Source organism: Chiloscyllium punctatum, chromosome 15, assembly GCF_047496795.1.
Source record: "Chiloscyllium punctatum isolate Juve2018m chromosome 15, sChiPun1.3, whole genome shotgun sequence".
Classification (NCBI taxonomy): domain Eukaryota; kingdom Metazoa; phylum Chordata; class Chondrichthyes; order Orectolobiformes; family Hemiscylliidae; genus Chiloscyllium; species Chiloscyllium punctatum.
The window spans coordinates 70523614-70538936 of NC_092753.1; the positions used below are offsets into that span (position 1 = coordinate 70523614).

At 40.5% G+C, this 15323-nt stretch overlaps 1 protein-coding gene across 1 annotated transcript in view; it reads left to right on the top strand.

The window, feature by feature from the left end:
• abi3bpb (ABI family, member 3 (NESH) binding protein b) overlaps positions 1 to 15323 on the top strand; it is a 330661-nt gene that overhangs the window by 236484 nt on the left and 78854 nt on the right. Inside the window, exons 46-49 of the mRNA XM_072585416.1 lie at positions 5149 to 5238; positions 8774 to 8863; positions 10027 to 10116; positions 11086 to 11166. Coding sequence (XP_072441517.1) covers positions 5149 to 5238; positions 8774 to 8863; positions 10027 to 10116; positions 11086 to 11166 — 351 coding nt within the window. The remainder of the gene's footprint in view (positions 1 to 5148; positions 5239 to 8773; positions 8864 to 10026; positions 10117 to 11085; positions 11167 to 15323) is intronic.

Genomic DNA, 15323 nt, shown 5'->3' on the forward strand with positions numbered 1-15323 from the left:
GTTATCAATATGTCAATCAAAGTCAACTTGAATAAAGAATTTGCTTGATTCTTTAAGGCCCAGATTAAGAAATGGAAACTGCATGTGCCTTCTGTCTGGTAAACATATGCACCACAGTTAGTAAATTCTAATTTAATTTTGAGCAGATTATATCGAATGACAAAAACTAAGGCTTGGAACTCCTTAAACCTTTGATGTGATGGTATAAGAACAATGGATAGGACCTTTGCCAGTCACAGTTGGATGAGGCTGACTTGGTCAGAGAATGTAGGATCAGCTAATTTTAAATAATGCTAGTGATAAAGCATGAGGGCCAACAAAATGTGGAAGGGGGCTGGTGGGCACAAGCAGAGCAATGGCGCAACTATTTTCAGTGTCTCAATGCAGTTAAAGAATGGATCATGTCTTTGAGAAAAGCAGAAATGATTGGTGCATTAAAGAGAAAGGCAAAACAACTTCTTGGCTGATGTAAAAGTGCAACTCTCTAGGATGCAATAGTTAATCCATAACCTACCATGCCTTGGTATTTTTATTACTCATCCAGATATTTCTTAAATGTTGTGAGAGTACTTTCCTGCACCACCCTATCAGGCAGCACATTACCTGTTTATATCACCCACATTCTCAAACGATGATGATTGATGGTTTGATTTATTGTCATGTGTACCTAAGTACTGTGTAAAGCTTTGTTTGCGAGCAGTAGAGGCAGATGATAGGGTGCTTGGACAGAATGAGACAAAAAAACTGCAGATGCTGAAATCCAAGGCAGACAAGCAGGAGGCTGGAAAAACACAGAATGCCAGGCAGCATCAGGAGGTGGAGAAGTCAACATTTTGGGTGTAACTCTTCTTCAGGATGAGGCATACAGGTTACACTGCATAGGAGGTGTGCGAAACAAGATCAAAATTAACAAGATCAACATTATTTGAAGTTGAAGAGTCCATTCATCAGTCTAATAACAACAGGGGTGAAGCTGTTGGTGCATGTGTTCAAGCTTCTGCATAATCTACCTGATGGCAGAGTTGAAAGGAGAGCATTGGCAGAGTGCGATAGGTATCTGTTGTTGACAGTCTTTCTGTGGCAGCAAGCCATGTAAATGCAGTCCAAGGATGGAACGTTGGCTTCCATGATGGTCTGAGCTGTGCACCCAACCTTCTGGTTTGTTACAGTCCTGGGCAGAACAGTTACCATACCAGGCCATTATGCACCCAGACAGTATGCTTGCTTTGGTGCATCTGTAAACATTGGTGAGGGTCCTTATGAAGCTGATGAATTCCCTAAGCCACCTGAAGAAGAAGAAGAGGTGTTGCTGTGTCTTCTTGACCATTGCACCTGCATGGGAAATCTAAGGCAAGTTGTTGGTTATTGTCACTCCTGGGAACTTGATGCACTCCACCCTCTCAACTTCTGCTCTGTTGATGTAAATGGGGGCATGATCTCCTCCTTTCTTTCTGAATTAGAAACTCTACAGTGTGAAAACAGGCCTTTTTGCCCAACAAGTCCACACTGACCCTCTGAAGAGTAACCCACTCAGACCCATCACCCCCCTCCTCTTCATTTACCCCTGACCAAGGCACCTAACCTACATGTCCCTGGACACTATGGGCAATTTAGCTTGGCCAATTCACCTCACCTGCACATCTTTGGATTGTGGGAGGAAACCACGCTGACACAGGGAAAATGTGCAAACTTCACACAGTCACCCGAGGCTGGAATTGATCCCTGGCGCTGTGAGGCAGCAGTGCTAACCACTGAGCCACCGTGAATGATCAGTTCTTTTGTTTTGCCAACATTGAGAAAGACAGTGGTTGTTATCTTTACACCATGTTACCAAGCCCTCTATCTCTGTATTCTGGCTCATAATTGTTTGATATCCATCGTACTACGGTGGTGTCATTAACAAACCTGTAGATGGCATTCATACAGAATTTGGCTACACAGTTATGCATGTACAGGGAGTACAGTAGGGCACAGAGAACACATTCTTGGGCGTCTCCAGTATTGAGGTCTATTGCGGAGGAGGTGCAATGATCTATCATCACTGTTGCGGTATCCTCCAAACCATTTACTCCCACTTTAAACTTTTGTTATCTGGTCTTAAACATGACTGCCATGGGGAAAGATCCTCACAATCTGCTTTGACTTTCATAATTCTATATATCTCAATCAGATCTCTCCTCTACTCCCTAGGAAAACAAATCCAGCCTATTGAGTCTGTCCTCATAAAAGACTTTCCATCAAGCAATGTCATAGTGAATCAACTCTGCACCTTCTCCAGTGCAATCACATTCTTCTGATGGTGTGGCGACCAGAACTGCACACAATGTTCCATCTGTGATCTAAACAATGTTTTATCAAGTTGTAATAAGACTTCCTTGCTCCTATATTTTATGCCCTGGCTCATGAAGCCAAGCATCCTTTATGCAGCCTTCCTCACTGTGTTTACCCTTACTGACACCTTCAGGAATCTATGGACTTGGTAACATCAAGGTCCTATTTGTTCCTCAGTACTCTCTGGGGACCTACCATTCATGGTGTATATCCTGCTGTTATTAGACCTCGCAAAATGCATTACCTCTCATTTGTCAGGATTAAATTCCTTCTGCCATTGCTGTGTCCAATTTATCAGTTGATCAATATCAGACTGGAGCCTGAAACAATTCTCCTAACCATCAACAACGCCAACTTTCATGTCATCTGCAAACTTACTTCTTATACCTTCTACATTAACATCCAAGTCATTAATGTACATAACAGTGAGTGTCCCAGCACCAATCCTGTGGTACACTGCAAATCACAGGCTTCAATCACAAAAGCATCCCTCCACCATCACTCTTTGCCTCCTACTTGCAAGCCAATTTTGGATCGAGTTTGCCAACTTGCATTGGATCCTATTGGCTCTTATCTTTTGGATCAGCCTTCCATGTGAGACCTTCTCAAAGGGCTTATTGAAGTCCATGTAAACCACATCAACTACACCGCCCACATCCATATACTTAGTGACATTCTTTTTAAAAATTCAACTAAATTAGACAGACAGGAGCTTTCTCCATTAAATCCCTGATCAATCTCTGTCTTTCCAAGTCTGATTAATCCTGTCCCTCAGAATGTTGTCCAATAATTTCCCGACCACCAACACCAAACTAACTGGTCTGTAATTATTTGGCTTATCCGTGCTGTCCTTCTTATCAAAGGAACCACATTGGAGGATTGTTAATCATTTGGCATTTCACTTGTGGCCAGCGAAGTATTAAATATCTTCACCAGGGCCTTAGCAATCCTCCTATAACCTGGGATACATCTTATCAGGCTCTGAGGATTTATGCACCTTTTAGCCCAATAAAACACCTAATATCTTCTTATTAAACTTAGCATGTTCTTATATCTCACCATACCAAATGATATCCCCAGCTACAGTGTCTTTGTCCTTGTGATTTGGAGATGCCAGTGTTGGACTGGGGTGTACAAAGTTAAAAATCACACAACACCAGGTTATAGTCCAACAGGTTAAATTGGAAGAACTAGCTTCATCCACAACTACCTGATGAAGGAGCAGTGCTCTGAAAGCTAGTGCTTCCAAATAACCCTGTTGGACCATAACCTGGTGTTGTGTGATTTTTAACTTTTTCCTTGTGAGTACAGATGATACCTCACCTATATCCTCTGGCTCCACACACAGGTTGTCCCTTTGATTTCTAATAAGCCCCACTCTTTTCCTGGTAATCCCCGTGTCTTAATATATTCATGAAATACCTTGGTTTTTCTTGATCCTATCTGCCAAAGATATTTCATGGTCTCTCTTTGTCATCCTAATTTTGTTTTTAAGCAACCATCTATAATCTCTGTACTTTTGAAGGGCCTCCCCTGTATATAATGCTCTGTCCCTGACATATGCTTCATTTTTGTTTATGAAACTTTCTATTTCTTGACATCAAGGGTCCCTGGACCTGCTGCCCTTGCTCTTCTCTGTTAAAGGAACATGCTGACCCCGAATTCTCACTATATGATCTTTAAAATATTCCTACTTTCCAAATGTAGACTTAACTGCAAGTAGCTGCTCATACTCTAGGTTTGCCAGATCCTGTCCAAAGATATTGAAATTGGCCTTCCCCCGATTTACGCACATAACTTCTGCACTGTCCTCATCCCTTTCCATAATGACTTTGAAACTTGCAGTTACGATAACTATCTCCAAATCCTCATCTGCTGAAGCTTTAACCACTCGACCAGCTTCATTCCCTAGGATTAAGCCTAATACTGCCCATCTCTAGTAGAACTTTCTATGTACTGGCACAAAAACGCTCTCCTGGAATCACTTTAAAAATTCCACCCAACTAATCCTTTCACACCAAAGCGATCCCAGTTAATGTTAGCAAAGTTGAAATCCCCTATAACAACATCCATATTCCCACTCGCACCCCTCCATCACCTGCCAACATATCTACTGTTCTATCTCTGTCTGACCGTTTGGAGGCCTGTAGTATAATCCCAGTAAAGTAATTGTCCCTTTTTTAATTTCTAAACTCTAACTGGATGGTAAATGCTGTAAAATGAACCACTTTGGAATCAGGTCACTTTTTCTGTGAGTGAAACCTCCAATATTCCAAGGCTCCTTTATAGCAGTGAACATTTAATTATTTCACTATGTGGCAGCAGCGAGGATAGGCAGCCTGAGGCCTCCCAGACAGCTGGCCAAAGTGGAGAAGATTGAGCCTTTGTCGAGAGTGTGAGACCAGCATGGATAAGAAAGTCTATTGAATTTTTAACTTAACTTAAGATTTTATACCTATTTACCTTTGTACCTAAGATGGTGCCGGGACTGGTGACTTGGTCCACTTTTCACTGCAGTCGTGTACTTCTGTACTTGAGTACACATGACAATAAAATCTAATTCTAATTTTAATGTCAAAAAGGTGAGACGGGTTCAACTGGATAAGTGGAAAGAAAACCTAAATCAGAAAGAAATGAATGAATATTCCAAGCAATGATAGTCTATCATAGGATTTTTAAAATGCTTATATGAAGCGTATTGAATTAGCGAGTACAAGAATTGGCATAAACATTCTTTAAATGACAGTAATGGTAATTAGTCATTACTGGTGCCATTTTGATGAAAGCTACAAAGGATTCTATTTGGTTTCTTTCCAGTACGTAAGTTGCCAAAATCTGATACTCCCCGCAAGTTTAGCTCCACTCCAGTATCTGAGCTCGATAATAAAGAAGATGAGGAGTTCACAGGTAAATGCTTGTAGAACCATTGCTGTCATTATATTAGGAAAAAAATTTGTGCAATGTCTTGCATAAAAATGTATTTTGTACATTAGTTATTGCAAGGGATAGAATTTAAATATTGCTCTTTCATGTTGCTTTGTCATTTTGATCAGTTGTAGAGCACAGTATTTTGTTCATCTTGTCTATAATATTTGCTTAATGTTTTAGCTTGTTGCAAACATGCAGCCCCTTGGCAACACCATCCATCAATTTCCACATCTATGGTAAATATACCCAGCAGTGCCTCACCATCACCTCATTTGACTCCTCTATATCTCCAAATTGTCTGACTGCTTGTCTGCCAGTATTGGGTGAGCAGAAAGTTCCTCTGGCCAAATATCAGGAACACTGACTCTGCCACTAACTCTGTTCCTTAGCTACCAACTCCAGTCTTCTCCTTGGCAATTGCCTGAGGCTGAACCAGAGTATTCACAAAATTTATATACTATTAGCTACAAGATGAGTTTGCGAATACACATGCATGCCATCATAAGACTTCCTATTTCTTCACCATATCGTCCGACTATCTCCTTGCTTCAGTTTTACTGCTGATAAACCTTCATCTACACTGTTCCCTCCAGACACAATGATTCCAGATCCTGGCCAACCCCTTCATAAAATTGTCATCCACAACTCTGCTGTTTCTATCTTAACTATCCAAGTTCCATGTATCCAACACCTAATGCCTGCTGATCTATACTGACAACGCTTCAATTTTGCAATTCTTCTCCTTGTTTTCAAATCTGTCTTGGCCTCAACATTCAGCATTTCTGTGACTTCCTGAGTCATTGCAGTGTATTTGTACTTCACCCATTATTGCTTCTTAAGTTCCAATATTGGCAGCCACGCCTTCAGCTACGAAGACCACAAGTTCTAGATTTCCATCCCAAAAGTCTCTCAAGCCTATCATCTTTCTCTGCTTTTAAAAACCTATTTAAAGTATATCTCTTTACCAAGCTTTTTTCTGTCACCTGTCCTTGTATCTCCTTTTATGGTTCCATGTCAAATTTTGACAGTATTAAGAGGTGGAGAAGTCTGACGTTTCTTCAGGAGTGGAGTTGGGGATATGGGGAGTTGCAGATAAAGATGGGGGGGGGGGGGGAAGGGTTATGGGTGGGGAGAGGGGCGAAGTGGTGAGGTGGTGATAGGTGAATTCAGATAGTAGGTATGATCTGGTCCTCCTAGCAACTACCAGGTTGTACCTTACACCTGAATTCACCTATCACCACCTCACCACTCTACCCCTCCCCAACTATAACCCTTGCCCCTGCCCCACCTTTATCTGCAGCTACCCTTACACCCACTTCCATTCCTGAAACATTGGACTTCTCCATCTCCTAATATTGCCTGGCTTGCTGTGCTCCCCTAGCTTCCAGCTTGTCTACATTGGATTCCAGCATCTGCAGCTTCCATGTTTCTATCCATGCTTTGTTAGTTAGCAAGCCTCTGAAATGTCTTGGGATGTCTTATTGCAGTAAAGTTGCTGCATAAATGCAAATTTGTTATTGTCACAATTAGTAAATAATTGAGATTGGAAGACAAATGTATTTGTGCAATTTTAAGGCACTGTAAAAGCGCTGTAAATTTTCTTGTATTTAGTAAAATTTGGCACAGTGTGTCTTTGCATGGAGTATTTTTATTACTTGTTATGGAACTTACATCAAATCTTTTGAATTTCATTGGCTTGGCTGAATTATTTTGCATGGCTAATGAGTACATGATATAAAGTTGAGAATTGTGTTTATAAACATGTATATATGAGTAAATATTATGTTGTTCAGGTAACAAAGCATTCATTTTACATTTAGTGTCAAGCAGATGTGCATTGCTTCTGCTAGTCTGATTCATTTCAGATGGAAAAATTGCTATATTGTATGATGTTTGCGATTAATTTTCATGAAATGTATTAACTGATTAATACATTTCCAAGATTTTCCTCTCTAATGGTAATGCTGTCAGAAGTGTGGCAGAATGGAATTTTGGATATCCCAACTAACCTGATGCCAACTTTGGGTAATGTGCCTCAATTAAATTAATTTAATTTTTTCATATGATCTTGGCAGAAGCTGCTGCAGGATTCCACAATCTGCAGCTGCATAAGAAAACAAGTCAGCATTCCTAATTGTCTCAGTCATAGAGTCTTAACAACACAGAGGAGGCTATACTGCCCATCACACCTGCTGTTGACCTTTTGAAAGGCCTATTTACTCCGTCTCATTCTCCCGCTTCATACTCAGAGGCGCCCATATTTTTTCATTTTCAAATTCAACTTTGTTTTGAGCCTGTATCCAGATAATGCCTCCAAATCCTAACCTGCAAACAAATCCTGTTCATTCTAAGCTGATGACCTACATTGGTCTCCAATCACGAACACCTCAGTTTTAATATTCTCCATATAGTTTCAAATCATTTTGTTGACTGCCCTGTCCCACCTCTATAATCGCCTCTAGCCTTAAGAGATATCTGTGCTCCCCTGCCTCTGACATCTTCAGCATTCCTGTTTCCAAGGTCCTAAACTCTGAAATTTCTTCTCTAAACCTCTTCTTCTTGCTATCTCACTTTGCTCCCTTAAGACATTTATTAAAACTTATCTCTTAAAGTTTAGGAGTCTGCTGTCATATTTTCTTTTGTGGCTGGATGTCATATTTTGTCATATTGGGGTGCAATGTGATGATATGTTGCCGTGGTCCAGGAGTAGCAATGAACACATTAATTGCTGGATTTTCTCTTTCTTAACTTAAATTGCTCCAGTCAAGAAATTGTTGCTTATATTTTGTCACTTAGTAATGGTGAAATAACTATTGGATATCAATATGACTAATGTCTGACATTACTGATGTTTTAGTAATGGGAAGTTTGCTTGTTGCTCCAGATTTCATTGCCAGCAACTAAAAACTGACAAAGACTTAATGAACTCTGTGACCTTGATTTACCCTTTTATTGACCTTATTTTGAATTCTGGGATCAGCTTCAGGGTATTTCTGATGAACAGAAGCAGTTATATCACTAAGCAGACTAATCAACCTATCATATTGAAGGATTTTCACAGACAGTAAAACAGGAAGTAAAAGCTTCAAGAAGATTATCCTTTTTCTTGGAGCCTGGACCATGATATCACTCAGTCTTTGTCAGCTCTTAAAAATATGCATATCATCCCCAAGTTAATACTTAGGGAGGAGCAGCCAGCATATTATTGAGACAATGTTAAAACACGCTCTGGAAGCGGAAATGGCATAAATCTCTCACCAAGTACCGTGCTGAACAGGTAGAAATGCAGAGGAAAATCCTGTCTGATATTTCTTTAGTTATGTTATTCCTCTTTTATTACCAAGGCAGCAGTCATCATGTCTCTCGTTAATGTTTGATTGAATCACGTAAAGTTGATTAATAAAAACGCTTAAATAACTTATGTAAGTTAGAGAAAGGTCAGCTTATTAATATCAGTGTTGTTTCAGTGAAAGACAGAAGGGTATGTATCTGGCTTCTTTGTTATCCCTTACAGAGCATAAACTACCAACCTCTGGCATTCCAGATGTGCTCATTCAAAGTCAAGAGTCCACACTTGATAAGATAGAGGACAAGGATTTCACAGGTATAATTCAGTGAAACTATCTTTAATTACACATGTATTCAATAATTAAGTGTTTAAATTAATGTTTTATGTTTAAATTGTTAACTTATATTGTTGTTTGTAGACTTTGAAGGAAATTTAAGAGCTAGAACATTTAGCATAATTATGGATTGGAGGTAATATACGTGACAAAGGTCACTAAGGTTGTTCAGCATCAGCAATGTCACCAAACTAGAGAGCTACTGCAAAGGTGACCCACACCAGGGGCAATGTTTATAGGTGAAAATTTTAGCCATAAAAATGCAACTTGTGTCATAAATATTATTCTGTGCTTTCACTTGTAATTGGTCAACCCTAATTTCTTACATTTTGCACTTATGTTTATGGCTGCATCAGACAATCGACGCACTATACTTCTTGCATTTTGGCTTTTGTGCTTTGAAATATGTGAACTGATTGATTTGCGTTGTATTGCATAGCTTTTAAGGGCTGTGCTTATTCCAATGATGCCTGATCTATTTCATGAACTTTATAGATAAAGAACTATACAATATATTATTGCCTGATCTATATTATAAAGGTTGTCATAGAAAAATGGCTCAATGAGTATGCCATATATACGTTAACATGATTACATTAAAGTTTCCACTTATGTACTGAATGTGGGGCAACTATTAGAATTTGCATGCAGTCTTTTGCTTTTGCATGAAATATGTTTGGAAGTCAGTTCACCCATCTGTTTCACCTTTTGTAAATGGTTATGTTTGCATCAGTTATTCTGGCTCTTTAATAAGTTATGCATACCCACTGATTTTGTGATTGCGCTTCTTGTAAAATGTACCACTTGACCATTCTGAGCCTTCCAGGGGTTTCACATAAAACTTTTGCCTGTATAGCTCTAATCCAATCACTGTTGTTCTTGTGTGAAAGATATCGTGTGGTACTGTATTGTCTACTCAGCTTGTCATCTCACATGGATTTTATAATTCTATAAAGTTATTCGTGGTCAGTAAACTGTGACTGGAATTAAACATGAACAATGTTTTAATTGGATTTAACGGGCAACAGATTCCACGATGGGCAAATCATGTCAATGTACTACAAATGCGTAGATGCTACAGCTGGTTCTGTTTGTGTATTTATCGGAGATGAAAGAAGCTTGCATTATTTTTTATCATTTGCAGAATATTTGTTTCCTACTTCTGACACTCCACATGTGCGCAGTTCAACCTCTGTTCAACCTCCATTTGATAGCAATGGAAAAATGCTCACAGGTATTTCTGAAAATAGCGGCTTGGGCTTGACTGTTGCCATGTGTTTGTGGAAAACTTTACATAGTCATTGTTCACAAGTTGTTCAATAGTCTGCATTCATGTCGCTTCATGTTTTCAGCAGATTGAATACAATCCATCTAGTCTTTTTCCTGCATTATTTGTTGAGATAAATTGTAAAAACATTGCTTCTACAAAAGATCTGAAATAAAAGGTGGGCATTTTGGAAAAGCAGTTTCAGGGTTTGGATGTTATTTTGGTCTACATTCTATTTGGATTAATAGGAATGATGTTGCAAAAAGCAATTTCTGTATTTCCCTTGGTTCTAAATGTGAAAATGTAACAACCTGTAAATTAACATCATCAAGGTTTTGCCACGTTTAACGATTGGCTGAAATGATACTAAGCCTGTTTGAGCAGATATAAATGTTGTAATGCCATGCTATCGATAATGACATGGAGTGCATTGCTTTCTTTGGCATTTGGGTTAAATATGTTTTAGTTGTGAATGCAATTATTTTTGCTTGGACTTCAATGTTTGCTTTTGCTTGGAGTGTATCAAGTTATCAATGTAGTGAATATCTCGTATTTAAAGCAATTTGCCAATGTAAATTATCATGTGGGAACAATGTTTTGCATGTTTTGTGGAATTTAAACACTGGTGGTTCAAGAATGCCTCCCTCATGAATTTTAACTCATTGTTCAAATATTACATTCTATTTCAGTAATGTATTGCATCTTGCATTAAGCCTAATCAGAAAGCATGTTTATACTTCTTTGATTATTAAATGTATTGCAATGTTTAAAGCTTTGCTGTTGCATGCATATAAATAAGATATTTACATTTTTTTCCAAATTAGGATATGCTCCGAAATTATTTTGTTCCATTTTAATACCACAATTAATTTAAGAGCCTTTGTTAAGTACATTTTTAACTGTCACATTTTTGTCTTTGTTTGTTCTCATTCACAGAATCTGATCCTCCATCAGACAGATCCCCAGTCATCACCTCCAAACGCGTGCAGGAACCTGATACGATGCAGAAGTTTACAGGTATTGGTGAATGATGTTCTGACAGGATTATAACTCAATTTTTTAAAAATTCATTCATGGGTAACAACTAGCAGTCACTAGCTAGGCCAGCCTTTCTTGCCAATCCCTAATTACCCAAAGAACAGTTAAAAGTCAACCACATTGCTGTGGATCTGGACTCACATGTAAATTAGACCAGGTAAGGATGACAGATTTCCTTCCCTAAAGGACATAAGTGAACCAGATGGGCTTTTCCTGACAATCGGCAATGATTTCATATACTCTTGTTTCCATATTATTATGGAATTCAAATTCCACCATCTGCCGTGGCAGGATTCAAACCCAAGTGTACAGAACATTACCTAGGTCTCTGGATTAACAGGCTAGCGATAATGCCACCAGGCCATCGCCTTTCCATAGAGCTACATCTCTTTGTATCGTCTTTCTATGAATCTGATAAATGGTTAAACAAAAGACTCCTTGAACAGGTTCAACATTTTCAACACTTCCTTATCTAAATATGGCTTGGGTTTTCTGTTTTTAAGGGATTTCTGCTGTTTCAAGCTGGCTAAGAACTCAAAGTGGTAAATTTGAATGCCAGCTATGGTCACTGAGAATCAAATCTTTCACTGCAATAGCACAAATTAAACATCTTAATCAGGAATATTTTGGATATTTTCCACTGGGCATTTTTCATATTTTCAATTTACTTATAATTTCCTTTTGACCTCTTGTTGTCAGACTGCGATACCAAAAGCTAGTGATTATGCATCAGCCCCTTGTTGAACTGGAATTTCTTCAAATAAGAGCAGGCATAAGGAATGTCAGGAGACTTCAAACATGAAGCTATTTCAGTCGAGCTTGAATAAATCACATGTGAACTGACATGCACCCAGCAGAGTTCACTCAATAGCACTAATTGATGAGGAACGTAATTATTTTCCTCCCCATAATAATAAATGAAGTACAGTTGTAGGTGTGGTGTATGTACACTTCTCTCTCAATGTTAGCAAACTATTGTATCTGTGTACTGTACCTAAGATAGTGGAATACATTTATCCACAGAATATGCTCATTACATTGGACGGAAAGTAATGCCCCTAGCCCCAGTAGTGGGTTTGCAGCAGAGTTTGATGTAATTGGGAGAAAGATTAGGTACAGGCAGAAAGACTCATAGACCGCCTAGGGCCTTACTCTATCACTGTTTTGATTAGCCAGGAGGGCTTCTCACTCAATGCACTCAGTGCTTAATTGCGGGACTGTGCATTGGGAAGAGAGAGGCCTGTGGCGAGCCAGTCTCCTACTCTTTCTTTGAATATCTTCCCTCTTGCAAGCCAGCCAGTGGCTGTCTCCTCATGAACGTCAGGGCAGAAGTGAGGACTGCAGATGCTGGAAACCAGAGCCTCGATTAGAGTGATGCTGGAAAAGCACAGCAGGTCAGGCAGCATCCAAGGAGCAAGAAAACTGACATTTCGGGCAAAAGCCCTTCATCAGGAATGCAGGCAGGGAGCCTCCAGGGTAGAGAGATAAATGGAGATGGGGGGGGAGGGGGTCAATCCACCCTGGAGGGTCCCTGCCTCCATTCCTGATGAAGGGCTTTTGCCTGAAATGTCAGTTTTCTTGCTCCTTGGATGCTGCCTGACCTGCTGTGCTTTTCCAGCACCACTCTAACCTAGACTCCTCATGAACATCATCTCACCGTCACTCTCCTCTGGCCTGAATCACTTGTCAATCCTAAGCTCTAATAGGTGCATGTCCTGCTGCACCCATTAATCTTCAGGATGCTGTCGGTCACTGATTGGCCAGCAGCTCCTCAGCAAATAGGAGTCCACTTCTCCAGGGTCCTAAAGTCTGGAAAGGCCCACCATGTTAAATACTTAATGGCATTTAGTTGTACATTCCTGACCTGACCCTGCCCTCACCACCCCCCATTTTCGAACCAGATGGCAAGAGCTCCTCTGCCCACAAAACCAGAAATTGTTGGTGAAACTCGGTAGGCGTGGCAGCAGTTGTGGTTAGAAAACAGAGTTAAGGTTTTGAATCCAGTGACTCTTCAGAACTGATGCCGTTTTTCTGATGAAGGGTCACCAGACTCGAAACGTTAACCTTGCTTTTTCCCCAAGACGCTGCCAGACTTGCTAAGTTTCACCAGCAATTTCTATTTTTGAGGGTAGAATTTAATGTGTGCAAAGGATCTCTTGTCCTTTGGCTGGAGAACAAGGTGAGGCCAGGAATTTCTGTTTTTGTTTCTGATTTCCAGGATCTGCAGCTCCATGTTTTACATGAAATTCTATCCTACCTTCCACCACCACCACACCCTCACATCCCAGCCTTTAGGTTTACATAGAACATAGAAGAATACAGCGCAGTACAGGCCCTTTGGCCCTCGATTTTGCGCCGATCCAAGCCCATCTAACCTACACTAGCCCACTATCCTCCATATGCCTATCCAATGCCCGTTTAAATGCCCATAAAGAGGGAGAGTCCACCACTGCTACTGGCAGGGCATTCCATGAACTCACGACTCGCTGAGTAAAGAATCTACCCCTAACATCTGTCCTATACCTACCACCCCTTAATTTAAAGCTATGCCCCCTCGTAACAGCTGACTCCATATGTGGAAAAAGGTTCTCATGGTCAACCCTATCTAAACCCTAATCATCTTTTACACCTCTATCAGGCCACCCCTAAACCTTCTTTTCTCCAATGAGAACAGCCCCAAGTGCCTCAGCCTTTCCTCATACGATCTTCCTACCATACCAGGCAACATCTTGGTAAACCTCCTCTGCACCCGTTCCAGTGCCTCCACATCCTTCCTATAGTATGGTGACCAAAGCTACACACAATACTCCAGATGTGGCCACACCAGAGTCTTATACAACTGCAACATGACCTCAGGACTCCGGAACTCAATTCCTCTACCAATAGAAGCCAGATGCTTTTGTTGCAGATGCTTTCTTAGTCCTTCCCCAACATTTCCTGTTTAATCAATAGGATTCAGGCTGCCTCAGTACAACCCTAAGGATACAGGCTAAGGTATCAAGGATTGAAATGAGGAGAAATTTCTTCATCCATGAATGACAAGTCTGTGAAATTCTCTGTCATAGAAAATGCTTGTGGCCAAAATATTGAATGCTTTCAAGAAGGAATTAGATGTAGTTCTTGGGGCTAAAGGCATCAAAGGTACGGGCTGAAAGTGGGAATAAGATGCTGAATTCAGCCATGATGCTATTGAATGGTGAGGCAAGCTTGAAGGGCTGAATAGCCTATTCCTGCTACTAATTTTTATGTTTCTAATCCTAATTAAGTCCTTCCAGACTGAAGCAGTTCAGTCACTGCTGGGGAAGTTGAAGAGATTAGGTTTGTTTAGATATGCAGAGTATGTTGCCCCATACTCCTGGCCCCTAAAAAGAAAACTTTTTGTATTCATCGGCACGGTGTCTTAGTGGTTAGCACTGCTGCCTCACAGCACCAGGGCCCTAGGTTCAATTCCAGCCTCTGGCGGCTGTCTGGAGTTTGCACATTCTCCCCGTGTCTGTGTGGGTTTCCTCCAGGTGCTCCGGTTTCCTCCCACAGTCCAAAGATGTGCAGGTTAGGTGAATTGGCCATACTAAATTGCCCATAGTGGTAGGTGCATTAGTCAGAGGGAAATGGGTCTAGGTGGGTTACTCTTCAGAGGGTCGGCGTGGACTGGTTGGGCCAAAAGGCCTGTTTCCATACTGTAGGGAATCTAATCTAATCTAGTGTCAGAGCCTTACAGAGCACACAAGGAAAGTCACAGCCCACTAGGCTCAGAGTCAGGCTCTTTGCTCTGCTGAGAACCTCAAAATTCCATCCAGATCATTTTCTGCAGTCCGGCGGGAAACTGAGAGACTCCCTGCCGACTCCTGCTCTGCAGCATCCAGCAGCACAGAGCATTTTATTATCCATCTCTTGCAGTTTAGGTCAGCAAGTGCATTCCAACTTCGTGCCAGATCCTGGGGTGAATAATAGCTTTCCTTTCTATGGAGCAATGGATTAAATTAGAACAGCACCATTTCCAACTCCTTTGTTGCTGTTCTCTGATCTATAATGTTGCTGGTTTTGGTTGTGAATATGATGAATTTGGATGAGAGCCTACTACATAAATGTTCATCAGAGATTTAGGTCATCAATCAAGGCCCAACTGCATTTGCTAC